The 25,273-nt window shown below is 37.2% G+C and overlaps 1 protein-coding gene, 1 long non-coding RNA gene and 1 pseudogene across 2 annotated transcripts; 1 reads left to right on the forward strand and 2 right to left on the reverse strand.

Annotated features, from left to right (window-relative positions):
* Positions 1 to 10,401: 10,401 nt before the first annotated feature.
* LOC114538413 lies at positions 10,402 to 11,846 on the reverse strand. The gene is made up of 3 exons (XR_003688732.1): positions 11,224 to 11,846; positions 10,801 to 11,112; positions 10,402 to 10,712 (listed from the first exon to the last, which is right to left on the reverse strand). It is a non-coding gene; the product is annotated as an uncharacterized LOC114538413 (long non-coding RNA).
* An 821-nt stretch (positions 11,847 to 12,667) lies between these two features.
* On the forward strand, positions 12,668 to 15,963 carry LOC114538414. Its single transcript, XM_028559591.1, has 6 exons — positions 12,668 to 12,792; positions 12,967 to 13,513; positions 13,853 to 13,967; positions 14,326 to 14,462; positions 14,905 to 15,082; positions 15,468 to 15,963. The coding sequence occupies exons 1-6, from the start codon at positions 12,668 to 12,670 to the stop codon at positions 15,650 to 15,652; spliced, it is 1,287 nt and encodes a 428-aa protein (XP_028415392.1). The 3' UTR covers positions 15,653 to 15,963.
* An 8,009-nt stretch (positions 15,964 to 23,972) lies between these two features.
* On the reverse strand, positions 23,973 to 24,855 carry LOC114538411 (annotated as a pseudogene).
* Between the last annotated feature and the right edge of the window lie 418 nt (positions 24,856 to 25,273).

Here is a 25,273-nt window from a genome sequence, read left to right on the forward strand (position 1 = left end):
TCTATCATTTTAATAACAAAAGAAGTTCCTAATATACCAATCAGGTTTGCAAAAGAAAACAAGTGTTGGTCCCAAGAATCCTCTAAAAGACTAAAACCAGACAATTTAATAGACCAGAAACAAAATATGAGTGACAGACTGGCATTTAAGAACTTGGAAAAGGCAAAAAAAAAATGGGAATAGATTATTCAGGATCAGCTGTCTTTTGACTGAATGACATTCATGCTGATATTTTTGCACATGCTCCTGACAAAGCATGGATTTTAACCATTAAAAAATGGACAGAGCTCATTGACAATGAGCTGATCAGTCTGACACTGATCAGTTTCAATGATGTGTAAGAATAAAGAATGAGTTCATTGTCAATGAGTGTGACCAAAATCCAACTGTAGATTATACTCATATCAAAGAGTAAACATGTAAAATACTATTCAAACCAACAAAGCATACCCGATCCTAAATTATTGTCCGTTTTTAGCTTTATATACAGTAGGGGGCAAAAGTTTGAGTCCAGTTGTTGTAGAATCCCAGTATTAAATCCTGGCAGTGTATTCGAGTTAAGACATGCGTGCTAGTGTTTCAATACTGTAAACCATATTAATTGCACATTGTTTTGGTCCTATTGATCTAAATTATAACAAAATAAAGTTCTCATTCCTTTACACAACTCAGGATGGGTGGGAAAAAGGGCAAAGTGATGGTGCACAAGGACAAATAGTTGCATTAAGTATTGAAGAATTCTTTCCTCGTAAGATCGCAGAAAAAGTGAGAATTTCAAAAGGTGGTATGCAACTAACCTTGGAGAAATTCGAAGAAACTAAATCCTACTGAAGCAAACTTTTAGCTGCTTTGGTCATGCTGGGTTTGGCAATATTGAAAGATATAATAGGATCCTAATTAAAGAAAAGTATCATCCAATTCTTCAAGGACATGGAATTTCATCTGGCACAAAGATGATCGCCCGTCTAACTACATGATAATCACCCTAAAGACATGCACATCTCCTATGTGCCAGAAATCTTTTAGAAGCAAACTCGTTCTGGTGATCTCTTTCTCATGGCTTTCCACCTCAAATTCCAGATCTAAAACTTATGGAACACTTTTACGACCGTTTTAACCGGAAAAGGGCGAGGCACAGACCCACCAGCCAGGATGACTTGAGGCAAGTGGTCAACGAAAGCTGGCAAGGTATTGAACGTGCGACATTAAAAAACCTATGGAATCTATGCCAGCAGGAATAAAGGCCGTTTCAAGAGCAAAAAAGAGGGATACTAAGCATTGACATGTAATGAATTTTTGCACATTAACATACGTTAAATGAATATCATAACATCCCATAGTTGTTGTGCAGCATGTATTTTTCAGTTCACTTATTTACTTTTTTCTAATTCACTTTTCAGTAAGGTTTTCTGTAGAAAATTAATATATGCTGCTAAAACAATGAAATTTAGTCACTGGACTCAAACTTTTGCCTCCTACTGTATGATATTAAACTTCGTGTTCAGTTCCTTCGGCTTTTTGCGATTTTGGTTTTGCCAATGATTTCAAATATCATCCTTAAATACCCGAAATTTTTGAGGTTTTAGGGATCGTTTACCATATCTAAAGCACGAGAATTACGTTTCAGCCGTGCACGACTTGAAATGAAATCAATAAATGGTAGAAAACTGAATTCGTAACTAAAACAATTTTATATCGACAAAGTTTTAAAATAACATTTCATAAACAGGGGTGAGTGAATGTTGGAGCGGGCTCAATATTGAGCCGTGTCAGTAGTAATTGCCATGGCCAGTTGGGCCCATATCTGGCGTCAGCACGAAAAATCCGCCATGTTTTTTGCTTCACTTTTTTAGCCAAAAACATTAGGAGCCGGTCCACTGAGCTATATAATAATTCCTGGAGGACCGGCTCGTCATTTTTCGGTAACTTCGCCGCCATCTTTTTGTCGCAAAAAACATGGCGGACTTCGCCCTTCTGCGCAACCGCAGAAGCTCTGCTGACGCCACATGGTTCCTCAACGCAAGAACAAATATATATTAAAACGTCAAAAATTGTGGACAAAATTGAAGATTTTAATTCTGACACGAACTGACAGGTGTTTTTTTTATATTTTCATTATTTATACATTCCTATAAAAAATGCTTGAACTTTTTGGCTCTATTGTCGGACATTTTGTGGACAACTGGATATTTATGGACATCAATTAGACTTTTTAAAACCTGCATAAACTGCAGAATTACTGAAAGTATGCAATTAATAATGTTTTCTTGAATGTCTTCAGGACAATATATCTAGGTATAATCCAAAGAAACAGAGGCCAAAGCTCAGGGGCAAGATGCTTGGCAGCTGACTAAGTGCAAGAGTATAGTTTCAACCATGAGTCATATTTGCATAATATACTTCTCATTAAGGTCATCAGCTTAATTGTACCTCAATGGGCTATAAAAGTTTTCAATATTATCTAATTGCACCCCTGGACCCCTGGTCTTATTAATAAATAATATTCATCCCTCCATAGACTCAATTACTCCTGATTAGCCCATTGAATTTAGCCCTCTTGAAATTTGATACCATAAACAGAAACTTATAAAAGTGGCTGCAGATTGAAGATACATTGCTCACACAGTGCATTTTATATTTATTTCCTTTATAGATATAACAATGGTTTTAAAAATACCAGCCAAAACAAAATCAGATAACATGGTAATCAAGGATAACAATGCAGATTCATAACAATGTGTATAATATGCTTAATACATCTCAGTTCAATGTTCCCACAAATTGCATGACACTTAATTAATAAGCCATCTCTAGCTTGCTTCATTTCATTAATTAATAAGCCATCTCTAGCTTGCTTTATTTCATAGCATCTTCATCCTGAAAAATATAAATGGAAATATAATCAAGATTTATTCACAAGGTGCAAGAAGTTAAAAAATCAATTAATATAAGCCATGATAATTGATTTGAATTTGACAAGGCAAACAAGATAATATATTAACTAGGTTTTAACAGTCACCATCATCAGAGCTTGAAATTTACACTGTTTGCAGCAATTACTTTGCATTACTTTGTATCAGCACCCACTTTGTATCAGCACCCACTCAAACTTAAAGATTGACATTGCCAGGAATTTAATTCCTTCTCCACACAAGTCAAGAAAAATGATAAAGTTTGACTGTTTCGTCTGTTTGAGTATATAACATTGCACATGTACCAAAGGTCTAAAATAGTATATTTGCTGTTTGTACCATAAGTTTTGATGGATTTATATGGCTCAGAGCCTTTGGTAATCAGTTTATATTCGAGTCCAAAGGCAAAAAACTGAAATTGTTATAAAAACCGGCTTACCTGGATGCCATAAAATAACAGCCGAATGAGAAAAATCATTCCCCCGATAAGTGAATTAAGCCATTCACAACGTCAGACATAGAGCACGAAGCTACGTGTCCTTTCCATTTGTTGAACAGAGAAAACTGAGAGAAACACTTTTATCCATTTTATATGAAAAACAAAAAATATGTACAGAAAGCTGAAAATATTTTCATAAAAACCAGGAGGGAGATGGACACAGTTTTTCACCTTGTATCGCGGTATGTCAGTGGTAACCACCATGAGCAAAAGGAACCATAGAGATTATAAATAAAACTAGAGGAGTCATCGAGGAGAAATTGGGGAGCGCGTTAATGGGGGGCAAATCCAAGTCCCGGATGTTCACTCATTCATGATGTCCGAGGCCAAAATATGTCGTTTTTAACGAGTTTTTTTATTTCTAAATGTTTTTTTGCCTAAAATATCGTCTCACGATGTCTAAGTTAGTAAAACCAGTTTCAAAAAGCACTGTTTTTCCTCAAAAAACCGGCAAAGCGACCTAAATAACGAATATAATTTTTTTAAAATTGTTGCTAACGTGGTTGCTAAGGAGGCATTGATCTAGCCAATCAGCGCTTGGCTTAGCAACCGGGACTTGAATTTGCCCCCCATTATCGCGCTCCCTTTTTTGACTGATGTTTCCGATACCAATACCTCCTCTAGTGTTATTTATAATCTCTATGAAAGGAACCATGTGGCGTCAGCAGAGCTCAAAATCCGCCATGTTTTTGGCGACACGATTTGGCAGCGAGCCGGTCCTCCAGGAATTATTATATAGCTCAGTGAGCCGGTCCTCCAGGAATTATTATATAGCTCAGTGAGCCAGGAACAGCTGGGGGCATTTTGTTGTCGCTGTCTAAAAATTGCGGGCGCATTTCTTCAAGAAGAATTTTAATTCTTCGAACGCCAAAAACATGTATTTTGAGGAGCTTTTTCTCCATTTTTACTTGTTTTTTCATGGAAATAATAGGGTGTATTCAAAGATTACGTTCCCGTGCTTGCATACAAGGGTATAACGACATTCTCGCGTAAATATTTGCGAAGGATTTTTATTTGCAAATGGGCGACAAGTTGAAGTATTTCACTCATTGTCAAAGTTTCAGGACCAGGTTACAGCAGTATGTAAACAACGAATTAACCCTATTTTACTCTTGACAGAAGCTGACATATTGTTGTTTCCACTGGTGTGTTCATTAATCTATTTGTCCCTTCTCACGCGAAATAATAAGTACCTTAACATGCATTTTTCTATAGAAATAACACCTTTTCCTCTTTCGATTTCGTGAAAACTGACCTTTGCCTTCAGTTATAAAGTATATTTTATGAAAGTTAAATCATGTTTTGTTTTATTGAAACATTAGCCACTCATGGAAAAAATGCTCTAGATGTTGTAATTTCACAAACCACTTAATTATGCTCTGAAAATGCCATGTTGTAACATACTTACGAACTTCCTTCTGTATGAGTTTGTTATGATGTAAAAATTGCTGCAAAAGTGATTTTAATATGTCCAAGTATTGGTTGTTATGAATTATGAAAAGTCCTATTGATTTGGTAAGTTTTAAGAATCTAACCGCAAACTTTAATATGGGCATGCTTGCTTTGTGAAATTATGTGATGCTGTGGCACATATATAAAAATATTTTAAAATTTTTACCAGTGCCTCTCTCCGAAAAATGGCTTAAAACTATCCATATTGTTCAAACTTCATAAAAAAATTTAGTGGGCATGCTGAGAAAAATGCGCACAATACTTATTTTTGTCTGTAAACAAACATATAAATTAGCCTGTGGGATATGTTACTTCCTATTTCTGATCATTTAACTAGAGTATAATAAAATTATTTGAGCGAAAATTTAGTATAACATTGCTTGCATCAAAATACAATAATGGGGAATCTTTAGAACCTTTCATTTTCCTAAGGGAGGTGGAAATATATGTGTTTGAGCTCAATTTGGCCTGAGACTGTTGCTATAGCTGTCCGTATTTCACTTTATTTTATAAAAATTATTAAATAAATGATGTAGAGGAGTATACGGAAGACTAAATTTAGTTAATGCCCATGTTTTCTTAAGCAATTATTGAAAACAATAACTAGTGTCTATTGCCCTTTTTTCTAATACTTATTAATATATTTTTTTCATTCTTTCTTATTGACAACCACTGACAAAAATGTTTGCCCATTACTGACAAATTACTGACAACAGAAGCAGGTCGGAGTCGCGAGATTGTTTGCATAGCACAGTTGTATATATTTTATAAATTGATTAATATGGAAAGATCAACATCTGATAAAATGAACATAACTATTTTGGTTTCAATACTCTCATGCCATAGTCCCACTGTGAAGATTCTGGTGGCTTTTTTAAGTTAATGTCCAGCTGAAAGCTGACAAATGACTGAAAGCTTCCTGCAATAAATGCTTCCTTAACTGCTAACTAACCAACGACGACCACATTGTGACTGAAATTCTTAATGTCCAAACGAAAGTGACGAACAAAGTTGTGAGTGTGACAAACCAACATATTGTTTGCTAATTTAGATCATTGGGATGCTTTCTCAATGCCATGTTTTGTACCACAAGATACAACAAAACCAGCAGTTACAGTTACACGTACATGATATTCTTCTTTTCGTAAAGTGCCGAATTCTTTCTTTTACTGCAAAAGTATTCAACTATCTTCACTCCTATCAGCCGCCATTTTTTAAATATACGAGGTCTTTGCGAAAACTACTAAGGCGTTTCGTGTGCGTGGATGCCAAGTTCGCGCATGCTCCGTACAAAATGCCCAGCTGTTGCCCTGAGGAGGGTATTAGCGACGGTTTTTTGGACGGCTACGGCATAGACAATCCAAAAGACAGGGACTGGAAACCCTATTGACTATTGCTATTGGCTATTGTTTCTTCGCGCGTAATCCGTAATGCGGACAGCACTCAGAAGCGACATCAATGGCGACTTAATTTTAAAGTCAAAAACATTACGCAAGCATTCGAAGGAGGTTTTTCGGCTCTATTTGACCCAATATAGGTTTAAAAACCGGATAAGTGCATTCACAGATTTATATTTGTTCAAAAGATATAAATTACAAAGCCTGAAGTGTATTGAAACTATAGTTACAGGGTTCGAAATGAGTGCAAATTTTGACAAAAACAATGGCGACTCGGTTTTTACAGTCAAAAATATTACGCAAGCATTGAAAGAGGTTTTTTGGCTCTGTTTGACCCAATATAGGTTTAAAAATCGGTTAAGTGCATCCACATGTTTATCTTTATTAAAAAGATGTAAATGACAAAGCCTGAAGTGTACTAAAACTGTAGTTACAGGGTTCGAAGTAAGTACAAACTTTGACAACAACAATGGCGATTTTTTACAGACAAAAACAATACCCAACCACTCAAAGGGGGTTTTTAGCTCTGTTTGACCCAATATGGGTTTGAAAATCAGTTAAGTGCACCCAAAGGTCTATTTTTGTTCAAAAGATGTGAATTACAAAGCCTGAAGTGTATTAAAACTATAGTTACAGGGTTCGAACTGAGTGCAAACTTTGACAACAAGAATGGCGACCTTTTTACAGACAAAAACAATACGCAAGCACTCAAAGGGAGTTTAGTTCTGTTTGACCCAATATATGCTTAAAATTCGGTTAAGTGCACCCAAGGGTCTATTTTTAGACTTAATTAGGAAGCCTGGACATTTCTAAATTAGGAAGCCTGGACTTTATTCAAACTACAGTTCTACAGGGTGTCCCAAAAAAAACGAAAACTATTGAAATCACTCATTGTTAAAATTTGAATGCCGTGTTCACGAATTTCAGCCCGTGAGGATTTAATACAACTTATAAAATGCTAAATGCTTTGTGTTGCTAGAGAAAGGGGACATGTCGAAGGTCATGGTCCTTGAGATGCACATTTAAATATTGTTATCTATATTTGTAAATTGTAAATATTGTTAATAAATATCATTTTTGCGAACAAGCAAATTTGACTGCATCATATGCATACATAAAAATGCTTATGGCAACCCCGATTTATACACTTGTGGGCCCAACACAGTGCTTAGGCATTCAAACTCTAACAATGGCATTGTTATGGGTGATTTCAATAGTTTTCGTTTTTTTTGGGACACCCTGTAGGGTTCGGAGCAGGGGAAACAGAAATAGCCATTTAGGCGCATCACGGATTGCACGCCAGCATCGCTGCTTTTATCACAGCGTTTCCTATGGAATGCCAGGACTGTCTTAAGTGGTCATTTGTCATTACATCTTGTTAATTTGTTGTTATTTAAGTTGCATTTTACCTTATATGCGGTCCATTCTTTATTACATGTGGTACTTTAGGGGCCGTCGACAAATAGATTTCGTCTGGTAATCGCGGACTTGTACCGCGATGGGGGGGGGGGGGGTAGCCTTCAATCCGTGATTAAAAGGGAAATTAGGACGAAATCTGACTTAAGAGTTTTTTAGGTGTTACACAATGTTATAAACTTCGTAATGGTTAGAGAAATTTTAAACCCGGCCGATGAAGAACGAGTTTTATAATAATACCGCTGGATTATTTATTTGATCGCGGTAAAAAAACATGGCGTCAGCTTAATATCGTTTGTTTAATTATGGTTTTATGTAAATATACGTCCCTCGTCCTTTTTTATAAATTCGCAGATTTATTTAAAACAACATAGTTCAGGTATGTACTGTTTCTTTTGAAAATTTATAAGGTGTTTATTTTAAAAATACAACAGCAGTAGTCTGTATGTTCTCATATTAAACGTAGCACTTTTCCCTCGTGATGTTTATATTATTAAAATACTATGCTTCCTCTTCATTCTCGTATGCGGGGACCAAAAATCAAGTGGTCCGCGATGGAGGGGGGGGAGGGGGTCTACACCACCGCGGTACAAGTCCGCGATTACCGGACGAAATCTATTTGTCGACGGCCCCTTATTCATTACATGCTGTCCATCTGTAATTAGATTCGGTCCACCCGTAGTTATATGCAGTCTCGGTTATTATATGCGGTCCGTCCGTTATTATATGCGGTGCTTTATTCATTATATGCGGTGCTTTATTCATTATATGCGGTGCCTCATTTGTTATATGCTTACTTCGTTATGTGCTTACTTCGTTATGCGGTAAAGTTATGCGGTAACTTCGTTATGTGGTAACTTCGTTATGTGCTTACTTCGTTATGTGCTTACTTCGTTATGCGGTAACTTCGTTATGCGGTCACCCGGTTCATCTAAGTCATACGGCTGATAGCCGTGTTTAAAGGCTAAAACGGACGGGCTGGCAGCCGTATAACGTACGTACGTTTGTCCGGTCGCCCCAGACTTCATGATGCGCTCAAGATCTGCAGCGCGCGTTTACAAGGCCTGGGACTAGGCTGCAAAATCTGTATAACGTACGTCCGCTGTATGATATATGGTGTATGAATGGTGATATTAGAGAGTTTGCACCATGAAAGCCGTGAAAATGATTTCATGTTGCAAACTCTCTAATATCACTATTCAACCACCAGATATCATACAGGAGACGTACGTTATACGGCTGCCAGCCGTGAATATGATTTCATGGTGCAAACTCTCTAATATCACCATTCAACCACCATATACCATACAGCGGACGTACGTTATACGGCTGCAAGCCGTGAATATGGTTTCATGGTGCAAACTCTCTAATATCACCATTCATACACCATATACCATACAGCGGACGTACGTTATACGGCTGCCAGCCGTGAATATGGTTTCATGGTGCAAACTCTCTAATATAACCATTCATACACCATATACCATACTGCGGACGTACGTTATACGGCTACCAGCCGTGAATATGGTTTCATGGTGCAAACTCTCTAATATCACCATTCATACACCATATACCATACAGCGGACGTACGTTATACGGCTACCAGCCGTTAATATGGTTTCATGGTGCAAACTCTGTAATATCACCATTCATACACCATATACCATACAGCGGACGTACGTTATATGGCTGCCAGTCGTGAATTTTATTTCATGCTGCAAACTCTCTAATATCACCATTCATACTCCATATACCATACAGCGGACGTACGTTATATGGCTGCCAGCCGTGAATATGATTTCATGGTGCAAACTCTCTAATATCACCATTCAACCACCATATACCATACAGCGGACGTAAGTTATACGGCTGCCAGCCGTGAATATGATTTCATGGTGCAAACTTTCTAATATCACCATTTATACACCATATACCATACAGCAGACGTACGTTATACGGCTGCCAGCCGTGAATATGGTTTCATGGTGCAAACTCTCTAATATCACCATTCATACACCATATACCATACAGCAGACGTACGTTATACGGCTGCCAGCCGTGAATATGGTTTCATGGTGCAAACTCTCTAATATCAACATTCATACACCATATACCATACAGCAGACGTACGTTATGCGGCTGCCAGCCGTGAATATGGTTTCATGGTGCAAACTCTCTAATATCACCAATCATACACCATATACCATACAGCAGACGTACGTTATACGGCTGCCAGCCGTGAATATGATTTCATGGTGCAAACTCTCTAATATCACCATTCATACACCATATACCATACAGCGGACGTAAGTTATACGGCTGCCAGCCGTGAATATGATTTCATGGTGCAAACTCTCTAATATCACCATTCATATACCATACAGCGGACGTACGTTATATGGCTGCCAGCCGTGAATATGATTTCATGGTGCAAACTCTCTAATATCACCATTCATACACCATATACCATACAGCGGACGTACGTTATATGGCTGCCAGCCGTGAATTTTTTTTCAAGCTGCAAACTCTCTAATATCACCATTCATACTCCATATACCATACAGCGGACGTACGTTGTATGGCTGCCAGCCGTGAATATGATTTCATGGTGCAAACTCTCTAATATCACCATTCAACCACCATATACCATACAGCGGACGTAAGTTATACGACTGCCAGCCGTAAATATGATTTTATGGTGCAAACTATGTATTATTAGCATTTATACACCATGTACCATACAGCATAGGTATATGTGATAGAGCTACATGCCGTGTTTTAAATGTTATAGTTATAATATTAATGGTGTTTTGTTATGGTTGCATTAAAGGTTTTTTCAAGAACAATATCGACAACAATATACCACCACTACACACCCAATGGTTTATTTATTACATATATTTTGCATAACAGAAAGGATAGGATTAAAGAAATATGACATTATTTGAAAATTCCTCTCTGCTTGTATCTTCAAACTGCAATAGGTGAACAATCTGAGGAAGATTGCGCAGTCCACACTACAATCACTAAGAATGCCTATGGATAAAAATAAAATCATTAAAATACTTCTCAACATTTTTGACACAATATGTCAAGAACATATGTATACATGCAAGTACCATACCTTTTATTTTGCATATGCATGGTTCTTGCATGACGAAGTATGCTACAAGTATCTCTACTTCCATGATCAGTTCTATAGTGAACATTTCTGTTCTCATATCATCCTAAGCCTTTTTGTTTTCTCTGGGCTTTTTGATAAGGAGTTGTGCTATCAACTTCACTGATCCTCTCATCTAATCCTTCATCCTCTATTTCAGAAAATATAATGATCTCATCATAATATCATGTATCTCATCATCATTACCTTCTTGTAAAAACCTTGTAGGCTGAGCAACCTTCTCCATTTCTGTGAGACCATCATGATGATGAATGACTACAGGAAGAGAAGGCTTGAATTAGGCAACTTTTTTTACACATATCAGCAAATATCACTTAGATGGTACATATTTGACATAATTTGACCTATAGTTTCTGCAGTCCTTACCTATAAATCATTGCAAAGTTGCATAATTCATATAAACCATTGATATAAAGAAACCAAAATAAATATGTACCCCATACTAGTTATATCATCAAGCCAGATGCCTAACAAAATTGCCTTACTTTGAAAAATTAAAGAAAAATACCACAATAAAAACTGTTAAAAACTGTTATAAGAGTAAACTCTTTCCAATTGACTGACTCATAGGCCAAAGAAACATTATTAGAATCTTGTAATTGTAAAAGATGGCGTCGTTTATTCCAGAATGAAATTCATAACAAATAAAAATATTCGCATTTTCCAGCAGAATCCCATGTACTTCTAAAGTTCAGTATCTTACTACTTCATTCTTTAAAATTATAAACGTGATTTTTCGTTTAACTTCAGATTTGGTAAAGAATTTCTGTAGAAACTATAATTGGCAGAACTCAGCGTACAAACGGACGTACGTTACACGGCTGACAGCCCGTCCGTTTGGGGTGTTTTTTACCGGCTAATAGCCGTATGGAAACAGACGAAACGGGTGATGCGGTAACTTCGTTATGTGGTAACTTCGTTATGCGGTAACTTCGTTATGCGGTAACTTCGTTATGTGCTTACTTCGTTATGCGGTAAAGTTATGTGGTAACTTCGTTATGTGCTTACTTCGTTATGTGCTTACTTCGTTATGCGGTAACTTCGTTATGCGGTAACTTCGTTATGCGGTAACTTCGTTATGCGGTAACTTCGTTATGTGCTTACTTCGTTATGTGCTTACTTCGTTATGTGGTTAGAATATCATAAATAACACGACGTACTGCAGCATAGACAGTGGGCTCAGAAAAACAGTTGAGAGAAAATGGCGTCTATAAAAATATAGAATTGAAAAGAATATATGAATATTTCTGCTTTAATAATATAAGGACTGCTTTATATGCATGCGCCAACATGGATAAAGTACTCGAAGCAGCAGGCCTTCTGACTTTACTTGAGCGGTTTAAAGAAGAAAGGATCGATCCAGAACTAGTTTTAACGATGACAGATGCGGAGTTAACTGTTAACCCGACTTGGCGTGACAACGATTGGGGATCGTATTCGTCTTCGCACAGTCTGTAGAGACAAGAACGGATCCAATCCAGCAGAAACCGCGGCGTCGACGTCAGCGGCAACAACACCAAAGGCGACATCGTCACGTTCTACCAGAGTCCCATCCGCTGCTTCAGTCGCAGCCGAACGTGCGAGATTGTTCAATCCTCGCCACGCTAGAGGAACAGCGATATCTAGAAAGAGAAAAGCATCGGGAGCAGCTGGGAGAACATGGACTGCGAAGATATTTTGCTTGGCAGACCGCCATCAAACTACCCTACCCACTGCGAGCGCAAGACAAGTCCTGTACAGTGCAGGGTTAGGACTGAAAAAAATCAAATTTTTGCAAAGCGACAACGAAGAGGAAGTTGCGGAAAAGCTTATGTCTGCAGAGAAATCGACAGGTGAGGAGACTGTGGGATTTCCACAACTTCAGGACGGCGGAGGATTTGAACTTCTTCAATGCCAATCTAATTTCCGACAGCTGACAATGATCAAGTGTCAGTGGTCTGTCAAACATCTAAAAGCAAACATTGGTGGTCAGTCAAAGATATACGTTCGACCGATACAGCGTAGCCTTTCGACCAAGCCTGTTAAAGCTGAAACTGTTGTGAATGTAAAGCAAATGTGCGAGGGATGCAACAAAGAGTTTCCAATGTTTGAATAAATTGGAATTGGAAGCTCAACTGACTCCGATACAGGAGATGCAGATCTCCATGACAATGGAAATACTGTGTTATTGCAAAGGCAAGATCAAAACCCAAGTGGTAACAGCACCAACGTTGTCAACAACGATGAGCTGCAGATCAACGAGACAGCTGGTGAACCACTTGTAACATCTGTTCCTGAAACTAATAACAATCCACCTCAGGTAGATTTAACAGAGACGGATGATGTGACAGTTGTTGACCAGGTTGACCTTGAGCCTGGAGCAGCAACTGAGATTTCTGATCAATTGCCGGAAGCTGAAGATATCAACAGCATTGTGAATGGTATTGTACGTCATTGTGAAGAAAATCAAATTTCCAGTACTAAAGAGGTTGTGCGTTTGATACAATCTAAAGTCGTACAAGGGAGAAGTCTGGAAATTGAAAATGAGGATGTGTGTCCAGAAGGAGAAACCAATTACATCTCAGTTGATCGTCTTAGCATTTTGGAGACTGGAATGGAAGAAATTGCTGGATTAGAAAACCTGTTTTTCACTTTAGAGGTTCAATTTTATGGGGAGGTAATTATTTGTTTTCTTTGGCAAGTTCTATTTCAAGGCCTTTTTAACATATAGTAACATTGGGGGGGGGATGGGCAGAGGGGGGGGGATGGAAAACCTATATGATTGTTGAGAAACTTTCCTTTTTAAATTAAGTGTAATTAATCAAGGAAGAAGAAAAAGTGTGGGGTGCAATCATCTATGAAACTACACTAAAACAATTATTCACCTCAGGCTCGGTGATTATCGTGAATAAAAACCTCGACTTTGTCTCGGTTTTTAGTTGTTAATTAGTTCATTAGTGGAATAGTTGTTAATTAGTGCTAGAAGTTCCTTGCATGTATTTTTATTAATTTATAGGTAGCACGGGATTACGGAGGTCCACGGAAAGAATTCTTCCGTCTAATGTTATTAGAGATCAAGGAAAAGCGTCATCTTTTAGCAGATGAATATATCTGTGTTGGGACAATAATGGGTAAGCTCACTCATAGCCCTAGTGTGTTGGTGCTCCTTGACTTGTTTTCACTCTCTCATAACCCATTTATCGGATTTATTGGACGTGGAGTACAGGCTTCGTCAGCTAGATTAAAAAATTTCATGTGTGTTTCTGGTTGGGAACGCGAAAAGTCAGACTCTAAACTTTTCATTGAATATATTTATCAGGTTCAGAATCTATTCTAATAAAGAAAGTTATTTAATTTTTTTGGTTAGTTAGGAGAAATGCCAACAACTGTTTAGACTATTTTGTTCCAAAATACATATTAACTGCAACTGAAAAGCTTGAAATCTATGTTTATACTTTTTATTATGAATTATCATTCATACTCTTTTAGGTCTCAGTATACTACAAAATGGCAAACTGCCTCAGTTTTTAACAGATGACTTATTAACTGAAATGTTTGAGTCAGATGTGAAGGCTAATGCCGTACAACATTTGATTAAGGGACTGGAAAAACTTGGCATATTCCAGGTAGAATACTATAAATAATCTTTTATTACATTTTAAGATATGAGCAACAATTCACATTATTGAAAAAATCATTAAAAATAGTTTCGTCGCGTGAAGCGTTGCACATAGTAGAATCAGGTTCTACTTTTCGCAACGATTGTGGCAACGTTGCAACGTATTTTTAGAGGATTGCACAGTGTAACATCCCTCTTGCAATTTGCAAATGGTCTCGCAATGTTTATACACTAAATGGCTTCCTATTGGCTGTCAATTCGGGGCCAAAAATTAGCACTCGCGGTTTTTAGCAATAATTATTGCAAGTTGCGAGCATATTTCTTTGTATAACATATCGTAATCTCTTGCAATGCAATGCTAAAATGTTTTTCTTAACATTGTGAGACAAGTTACATCAGTACTGACTACTGGTGGAAACTTCAACATTTATTACTATTATGATTTTTAGCTATGTCAGCAAATTCCATCATTACGAGAGATTTTTGAGCCAAATCCATTGGCCATTCTTACGTTACGAAAGATCCATACGTTACTAGTGCCACAATTTAGTCCAACTGGATCAAATAAGAGAAGATATGAAGCTTCTGTTTATTCACTCTTGTGCAAATATATGCGAGAGGTTGCTGGTAAGTTTTGGTAGATTACCAGTGCTATAATTGTTTGATTACGATTTAATTTCTATTGCAAAATAGATGTTGAAAAATAAGTTAAAACCATTTAAACAGCATAGCAGAAGGAAAAGAAGGTCATAAGATTAACATCACCCCCATTTACAGTAAATCCAAAGTTAATCCCGTTGTCTTTAGCAAGCTTTAAACGATGACACTTGCCTGGCTAACATGCCTGGCTAACATGACCCGCTCCCTGGTAATTTACAGCAATCACCCTAAATATTATATATAAAATGATAAAAAAATTATAAATAAAAAATTCCAGGGCCTGCATGCTACAATTGGACAACCAATACAAGGTTTGTCAGATAATGGTGTACTTTTTTGTTTACATATATAGCCGGGAGAAGAGGTGACGTAACGTTAGGTTGGATTCTCCAGTTTGCAACATCATGTGATGAAGAGCCCTTGCTAGGATTCAAAATAGCTCCATCAATTCGCTTTGCAGAAGTGATGATCGTTCTTGCCCACAGCCAACACTTGCATCAATTGTATGACATTACCATATGCTTCCCACACATCTAAGCTGTTTTATTGCTGAAGCTGCTGAAGATGTTTTATTTGGCCTTTATGATGAGGCATTTTTTAGCAAGCACTTTGGCAATGTTTAGACTTTGGAAAAACATTTTTTGGTGATAAAATTGTGTTGCATTAAGTAACACTGTGTTTAGAACAATAAGAACATAATGTAACCCAGTTAAAGCTTATACTTTACATTAAGTTGATAGATCTATGTTCTAAATAGATGTGAACATGATTGCATTAAGACAGACCATTAGAAAAGTGATGAGGGGTAGGGCAAAAGCAAAAGATGACCCACAGGAAATACAAGAAAACTTAGGCATATTAGTGTGAAAAAACTATGGAATAGAGAAATCACTTGTCTAATGGTCTGTTCCTTAATGTACATTTATATCAGTTGCAGTTAATACAACTTAGTTACTTCTCACATTGACAACAGTGTATTTCTGTTTTTTGTTAATAAAAATTGTTGTTATCAGGGACTTGGGTGTGCCTTTCAATGATTTGTAGTGATGAAACATATTGCTCCATTCTAAAATTGTTTGAATTTAATTCTAGAGAATTGAGTTCAGTTATACAATTCTCACTTAGCATTAGAAGTGGAGGAGAAAAAATTGGCCTGTCACCATATTCTGTATTATTCTCATCATCATCAACATGACCACCCACACCATATTCCTGCAAATCATCTGATGACAGATCCACTCCAATTGGATTCTGTGCTTGTCCAGCAATCCATAGTCTCAGTGGGCTGGTCCTGGTTGTCCGCATTCTGTGTGTAGCCCAAGCTCGTTGCCACAGGTTTAGTTTATTATTAATATCTTGCATGTAAGTATGGTGCAGAGCAGCAATATGTTGATCATTTAGTGGGTCCAGCAGAGATTGATCTTCAAGAAAATAAAACAAATTGTAATAGTAGCTGAGAACACCTTGGAACACGTCCCGCCACAGCCTCTCAATCCTCTGGTTGTGTGTACTGCGGCCGGTTATGATGCTTCCACGATCACTTCCTCTTTTCTCAATCATGTAGTCTGCGATACGAACGTTCTCTAAGCCTTTGTCAGTCCTTACCCTACTTGGCAAACCATATTCAGTGACGGCATCCAAAAAACATGAAAGCAGGGTCTCAGCTTTGTTGTTGTTTGTACAAACCAACATAACTGGTAATCGACTGAACCCGTCTATTCCTCCAACTATAATAAAATTCCACCTTACAAGTTTATGGTTCGTATCAATGTGCGGCGTGCCATAGATGGTTGGGCCCTTTAACATTGTATATACGGCGATGAAGCCTTCCCTTCTTTCTGCTTGCTACACCTTGGCCGTCCACTCGATGTATGGAATCACGAAGTCGATTTCTTTGAACCTTTATCCCTTTTCCTTGAAGCAACTGTTTCAACATACTTTCACAACACTTTGCCGAGGAACATCCTTGTCTTCGGGGCCAGTGAGCAATATTATGTCACGTGTGAAGGGACCACCATGCACATTTTTCTTCTTGCGTTTGCTGTTATTGGATGTCATTGCGGAGCGTTGCTGACCACTAAAATATCGTCTAGCATTATACCGATGATTTACTGCGTTTGTCAAGTTATTTCCTGATCTATGCGTTTGGATTTGAATACCTTCAGCTGTATTTAGCGTGTTGGATGGTCGTTCAGATCGTCCAAACACTTTCCTGACCTCTTCCTCCACTGTTTGGTTTATTGTATTGCCTGTGTTTCGAGTGCTGGTACCTTGGCTTGCCGATCCGATACTGGCAGAAGGACTTAAAGCATCAGATCATTCCCTAACATGACTTAATATTTGCGTTAAAATTTCATTTGCGGTCCGTGCGGGTCTTGTTGCTGAAACTGAATTTCTAGCCGCCATTTTGTGTTGTGTATAACTGCCACAGTGACAACTGCACATTATTTCCCGCCATAAGTATAAGTAGAACTGGCAGTCAGTATAATGTATATTTTTGCGTTTGTAAATTTATATATAATGTATAATAAAAAATTCTCGCCCTAATATAAAAATATTTTGCGTCTAAAAAGTCTCGTTTGTACAAAATAATTCTCGCAACTATAAATAAATAAAAGCATTCTCGCTTCTGTAGAAGAATTCTCACATTTACAAAGTAATTCTCGCAACCATAAAAAAATTCTCGCGTCTATAAAAAAATTCTCGCGTCTATAAAAAAATTCTCAGGGACTTTTGTCCACTTCGGCATTCCATAGCGGTCGGTATATAAAATTGCAGCAGGGAAATATAAAGTTGCAGCAACGAAATATATAAAATGGCAGCAACGAAATATAAAATTGCAGCAACGAAATATAAAATTGCAGCAGCGGTCGTTATATATAAAATTGCAGCAACGAAATATAAAATTGCAGCAGCGGTCGGTATATAAAATTGCAGCAATGATATATATAAAATTGCAGCAACGAAACATAAAATTGCAGCAATGATATATATAAAATTGCAGCAGCGGTATATAAAATTGTAGCAATGATATATATAAAATTGCAGCAACGGTATATTGTTCAAGATGGCGGACAGTGAGCCAAAATATCAAAGAGAGCCAAAATATCAAAATATGCTGTCAACAATAGAAAATCCTAAAGAAATTAGAAACCATAAAGATTGCATACATCTTAGCTATGATGGCATTCGCTTTAGATGGACTGGAAGCCTTAAATCCCTGCAAGATTTCGTCGAATACGGCATGAAATTACGCGGCAGTTGGTCTTCGCCAGGAGGGAATTCAAAAAAACTGACCTGCTCTGACCGAGATTTAACTCTAACATGGTACCCGGGCAAGCAAAATACTGTGATTTTACATGGAAAGAAAAGCTAAGAGTTAGCCGACACACTCATTAAAGTTTGTAACGCTGTAGTATCAAACAACCGTTTGATCGATATAAACAGCCCTACAAATGTAACAACTACGTGTGAAGAAACAAACTTGAGCAAGGGATCGTCTTCAATAACAGATATTGAGCCCATGACTGCAAATAAATTGACAGTCAAAGACCTTGAGGACTTTATTGATAATTCCTTTCATAATACTATAAGTACTGTCACTCCAAACTTTGCTCAAGTAAGTGCAACATCTACTCCGCTTCGACCACATAACGACGCCTCAGCCCGACTGGAAACGGAATTACAACTTACTTTATTTATAAGGAAAACCGAATGGAAAATAGCAGATTTGTTGGAAATGGTTAGTGATCAAAATCGAGTGATCAACACATGTCAACAAGATATATGCAAATTAAGAAGGGAAAATTTGAATTTAACATCACGGATAGCCACTCTGGAGAGCAAATTATCCAACAAAAAACATCCTGAGACAGACACAAGACACAAGCAAAGAAGTGATAGTAACATCCCAACACTTAAACCGGTGCACAGGCAAAAGAACCCTCCACTCGTTAGAGAATGTAGTCCAACAAAATTACCAGGTGAAAAGTCCCAAAAAGATACTATTAAAGTGAATTCTGAAATTGAAAACTCGATCAATCAAGTAACAAGCCAGAGTGTGAAAATGCTAGCTGCGAACGTTTTGAATTAGACAAAAATCAACAAAGGGACTATTACAAGAAACAGACAAGTAAATCAAAACCACAAGTCCCCATTGATGCATTCAATCCCTGCACAGATAATATACCAGATGGCAGAACCACTACAGCAACCCTCATTAGCCCCCACTCTTTTACGAGCCAATTAAGAGATTATCAAGTTCATCAGCAAAGCAAATTCAATCCACCAGCCCCTACAGCCACTACAGAAACCCTCATTAATTCCCATACCTTCGCGAATCAATTAAGAGATTATCAAATTCATCAGCAAAGGAAATTTAATCCACTAACCCCAATTGATGCACAAAACCCTTGTATGGAAGATGCGCCCAACAGAAGTAGCCACCAAGCAATTAACAGTAATTCTCATTCCTTTGTGAACCAGTTAAAGAAATACCGCATTAATCAAAGAAGCAAATTCAATCAACCAAATGTGACCCCTTTTTGGGGAGGCATAGTTACAGTCCCGCCCGACCATTTACAGCAGGGGTATGTCCACAAACATCGACCAAAATCCACGGACCTAGATTGGAGGAACCATTTACGCCTAGTAAAACTGATTATGTCGAGATAAATAACAATTCACAAAAACACGTTCCCAGTTATTACAAGATTCCAGTGAGAATAAGTTATCGAAATACGAAATTAAATTGGAGAGACATGTCATTGCGAAATACATATTCCAACCCGAACTTAGTTACTATAAAACCTATTAGAAATGGTCCATCTGCGCAAAAGATCATACCTAAATGCATGGTTATAAACGCTCGTTCTCTTGCTAAACCTCAAGCTGCTTCTGCGTTAGATGTTGAGCTTCGTACCTGGGAAATCGATATTTGTTTTGTGTGCGAAACATGGTTGCACGACAAGATACCATCACACCTAATATGCCCAAATAATTATTCAATCATCAGAAAAGATCGCTGTGATGGCCGAAATGGAGGAGGTGTTGCTATAATTTATCGGAAAGATTGGAAGTGTAAGCCTCTAAATTTCCAAAATAATTTGGAATGCATTTGGTGCGACATTGAGACGACAAATAGCAAATACTATGTTGCAGCCGTGTACCACCCCCCGGATCCGACATATGAAGAAAACGAATTACTGAATCATATATCAGAGAGTATTGAGAAAATCCTCCGGTGTGAATCAAATGCCCGAATTATAATTGGAGGAGATATAAATCAACTAAAGATAAAGGACATCATAAGTCAACATAATATGGAGCAAATGGTAAAAAAACCTACAAGAGGTCAGAAGGTACTTGACATTTTTCTAACTAATTGTCCACATTTATGGAAAAATCCTAAAGTTCTCGATAGTCTGGTAAAATCTGACCATTTGATCATTATAACAACTCCGCGAGAAGCAATTAAACCAGAGAGAAAATCAGTTTACTTTAGAGATGCAAGAGACCACCGAAAATCTGCTATGATGAGAGAGTTGGAAGCACAGAACTGGAACTGCATTGAAGAGTGTAGAGATTTGAACGAATCAGTTGTACTTCTAAATCATATTATTACTTCGGCCTTCAACAAAAGCTTCCCATTAATCAAAGTAAAATTATCTACACGTGATCCTCCTTATATGTCTCCTCTGGTAAAACATTTATGCAATATGCGTAATAAAAGCGCAAAGAAAGGAATAAACGAGGACTTACAAAGGAAAATAAATAAGCTCATCAGAGAAAACATGATTAGAGCAGTTAAGAAGACAAATGGAAAATATGTATCCGGGTCGAAGAAATGGTGGGACACAGTAAATAAAATTACTGGAAGGAAAGCGAACCGGACATGTATAGATATAGATCCAGATGTCATAAATAGCTATTTCAAGGCGATGAATACAGATGACAACTACACATCTCCGGAAATCGCCCCTATACCAAATTCTACTAGAGTACCACATGTTGACATATTCACGGTGGAAAGGTTTTTGCAAAAACAAAAGAAAACATCGGCAGGGCCAGATGCCCTACCATATTGGCTATGGAAAGACTTTGCAAAATACTTAGCCCCAGTTATAACAAAGATATTCAACATGTCATAATGTGTTCCCCTCTAATGGAAAACCGCCAACCTCAACCCAGTACCTAAGGAAAGTCCTCTTACGGAATGTACTCAATTAAGGCCTATATCCCTCACAAATGTAATAATGAGACTATTCGAAAGAATAGTTCTTAAGAAAGAGATCTCATCAGAATTAAAGCAAATAATAAAATGTGACCAATTCGCATGTAAAGAAGGAACAAGTGCAACTGATGCTCTAATAATGTGCCATCATAAATGGCTAAACTGGCTGGATAACGACGTCGACCATGTCAGAGTTATTTCATTTGATCTAAAGAAGGCCTTTGATTCTGTTTCTCATGGTATTATCAGCAAAAAGTTACAAGAAACAACCATTAACCCATACGTAATAAACTGGATTGTCAATTTTTTGACAGATAGAAGACAGAGAGTAATACTAAATGGGATCGAAACAAACTATGTAGGTACTAATAAAGGAGTACCACAAGGCACAGTTATTGGCCCCTTTTTATTCTCCCTGATGATGAACGATTTGGCAGTCAAAGATCCACATAACAACATTCTAGTCAAATTTGCAGACGACATGACTCTCAGCGTTCCATTGAGAAAGAATTATGACTCCGCAATAGCTGAAGTAGACAATATTAAAGAATGGACAGAAAGAAACAAAATGTCATTAAATTTAGGTAAAACTTGGGAAATGGTTATAAGTCGTAAATAAAAAAATCCTCCGCCAAACCAAATAGAGGGTATTAAGCATAAATCTTGGCTGAAACTGTTGGGAATAACATTGCAGAATGATCCGTCGTGTTGGGACATTCAATTTGACAATTTGCTAACTAGAGCTAGTAGTCGAATGTACATTTTGAGGATGTGCAGATCATACGGTTACTCAAAAAAACAGTTAAAAACTCTCTTCGATGCCCTTATTATGTCGCTGTTTTCTTTTGGAATTGAAATATGGGGTTCCGCCCTTGAGAAGAAATATCGAGAACGGGTTGATCAATTTTTACGGAGAGCATATAAATATGGATACACAACAAAATGTGTTCGAATAATGGATGTGATCGAGGAAAAGGACAAAATCCTATTTGGTAAAATATGTAGTAACCTGGACCACCCTTTATACAAACTACTTCCACCTAAAAGGAAAAAGCGTTTAAGGGAACGAGAACATGATTTTATTTTACCCAAAGTCGAAACAGAAAGATTTAAAAGGTCTTTTTTAAATAGATGTCTTTTTAACAATTTTAGCTAACTTTAATAATCTTAAATTTTAATAATCTTAATAGTAAAACTTAAAGGATTGACTTTTAATAACTTTAGCCATAATAGATATTGTACATTAATAATTCTATTCCATTCCTGTATATGTTAGTATATGTTAGTTTAAATTGTAAGGTCACACGTCTGTTGTGGCTAGATTTTATATGTAAAGACTTTAATAATAATAATAATAATAATAATAATAATAAAATTGCAGCAACAAAATATAAAATTGCAGCAGCGGTATATAAAATTGCAGCAATGATATATATAAAATTGCAGTAACGATCTATATAAAATTGCAGCAACGATATATATAAAATTGCAGCAACGTATATAAAGTCACAGTCTTAAACAAAACATTGCAGCAATGAATATTTGATATTGCATGTCCCCTATGGGCCACCGTACCAATGGAATGATGACCTATTGAATCCAACAGCACTTCAAACCTATGCTGACTGCGTGCATCAATTGGGAGCCCCTTTGGCGAACTGCTTTGGCTTTATAGACGGTACTGTTCGTCCCATTTGTAAACCCGGAACAAATCAGAGAGTAATGTACAATGGTCACAAGCGTGTGCACAGCTTGAAATATCAAGCTATTGCAATTCCTAATGGTATCATTGCACATTTGTATGGCCCAGTTGGTAGGTTCTGTTTTAATTAATTAATGCATCTTATAGTTTGAAAACCAGTTAAAGCTATAATTAAACTACTTTAAAATTTGTTATTGCAGAAGGAAGGAGGCATGATTCTGGGATGCTAGCAGACTCAGGTTTGTTGCCTGTTCCTGTTCTCGTAGAGAATGCACTTTCACCAGCTGGTCTTCCCATGTGTGTATATGGAGACCCCACATACCCCCTGCGGGTTCAACTTCAAGCTCCATTTCGAAATGGTGTTGGCATGACTCAACAAATGGCTGCTTATAACAAGAGCATGAGTGAAGTTAGGGTTTCTGTGGAGTGGTTGTTTGGTGACATTGCAAACTATTTCAAGTTTGTGGATTTTAAAAAAAATTTAAAAATTCAATTAACTAGTGTTGGAAAAATATATATAGTGTCTGCTTTATTAAGGAATGCTCTAACTTGTCTTCATGGAAACCTTACATCAGAGTATTTTGGTCTGAATCCACCGCACATCCAGGATTACTTTGCATAGATGCAAAATAACACTGACAATTTAATTTCTTGAACTGCTCAAATTTAATTTCAAAAACTATAGCTGTAACATTAAAAGGCAAACAACAACAATGCATTATAAATGCTAAAATTGTAAATATAGCAAACCTCTCTTGTAAATTAAGATCAATATAACATTCCCATTCATGCAACAAATGTACCTGGTATAACTAATTAATAACCATTGATAGATGCAAAGTTGTAATTAATTTCAGTACTTTCTATATCATCAATTTTATATATTGTGCTACTGATTAAAAAAAATAATTAGTTATACCAGGAACATGCTCTAATTGAACCTTTTATTCCTTCTTTACTAACTGTTGCAACAGTGTCAACATGGCTTGATTTTGTTGTTGTTGTTGTTGCAATAACATATTTTGCAGGTTTTGTGCCTGGACTTGCTGTTGCTGCATGCTTTTCATCATTTCTGTCTGAGCATCAACTTCTGCCTTTTTTAGATCAATCTCTTTCTCTCGCAGTTCTCTTTCAATCGCAGCCTTTTCTCTCAGATACTCAACTGTCTCGCTTCCACTTCTGCGCTTTTTTTTACTTTGCCCAACACTCTCTTCATTCTTCCTTTTGTTTGACTCTCCCATCCTTTCCATGGCCAATTTCCTCATTTCTTCTGCCTTCCATTTGTCTAACTCAGCTTTCTTTCCTTTCCCAGCAGTTTCTTCTTCTGCCACCTTTGTTTTCTCATTTTATTTTCTCCAGTAAAACATCAAGTTCTGTCACTTCAACAGAGATCCCACTGGCTGTTTCCTCTTCACAAATTTGTTTTCTAAACTTTGTTTCCAACAAATTAAACCTTTCTCTCACTGACCTCTGAGAAACCTTAAACATCAACTCTGAACAGCTGTTTAAATTACCAGCAATGTCAGTCCAACATTTTCCTTTCTCAACAGAGCCTTTTCTGTGTTTAAATGGTTGCAGAACAAGAACTTCTCTCAACAGAAGAACATCATGATTCTCTGTCCATTCCATTGCTGACCTATGATAATAAAAATAAAGTAAATTGAACACTAATAAAGCACTGGTTTTGTCCAAAGTTCTAAAATGTACTTCAAGCTAAAAATGCAAGTTGTTTACAAATAACCTTTAAATATTTAAATCGTTCGTAGTCGCGAGTACTTCTAAACACATGAAGTGCCGTACTAGACGGAGTACTTCAAAACACATGAAGTGCCGTACTAGACGCGCGTACTACGGCTGCCAGGGGGAGGCAACCGCTCGCAAAATATGACTGTCCTATTTCCGGTCGCCGTAGCCGTCCAAAAAACCGTCGCGGCTTAAAGTCCCTAATGTAGCACCTCTCGGAAGGTCGATGCTGATTGGCTGATATGTTTTTCATCTGAATTTCTATTTTTCCATTCCAAACAGAATTCCGCATTTTTGGGAGTATACTCGCGGTTTGAAAATGTGATCGCATGCATAATTAACATAATTACTTTTATTATTTAAACTTATTTAGACTGATTTACCATACTATGCTCGTGCATAGTATACTATGCTCGTTGTAAATTATTGAATATTATAAAATTTGACATACAATGTCCATTGCGAGTACGGCAGACACATA

This window comes from Dendronephthya gigantea, unplaced genomic scaffold (genome assembly GCF_004324835.1).
Source record: "Dendronephthya gigantea isolate DGI-Jeju-01 unplaced genomic scaffold, DenGig_1.0 000183F, whole genome shotgun sequence".
Taxonomy (NCBI): domain Eukaryota; kingdom Metazoa; phylum Cnidaria; class Anthozoa; order Malacalcyonacea; family Nephtheidae; genus Dendronephthya; species Dendronephthya gigantea.

What these genes read in the sequence shown, in the direction of transcription:
- LOC114538414 (XM_028559591.1), top strand. Translation starts at nt 12,668, where the DNA reads ATGTCTGCAGAGAAATCGACAGGTGAGGAGACTGTGGGATTTCCACAA. An exon ending in ACAATGATCAAGTGTCAGTG is followed by an intron (nt 12,793 to 12,966) that starts GTCTGTCAAACA and finishes TGGAATTGGAAG; the next exon opens with CTCAACTGACTCCGATACAG. An exon ending in AGGTTCAATTTTATGGGGAG is followed by an intron (nt 13,514 to 13,852) that starts GTAATTATTTGT and finishes ATTAATTTATAG; the next exon opens with GTAGCACGGGATTACGGAGG.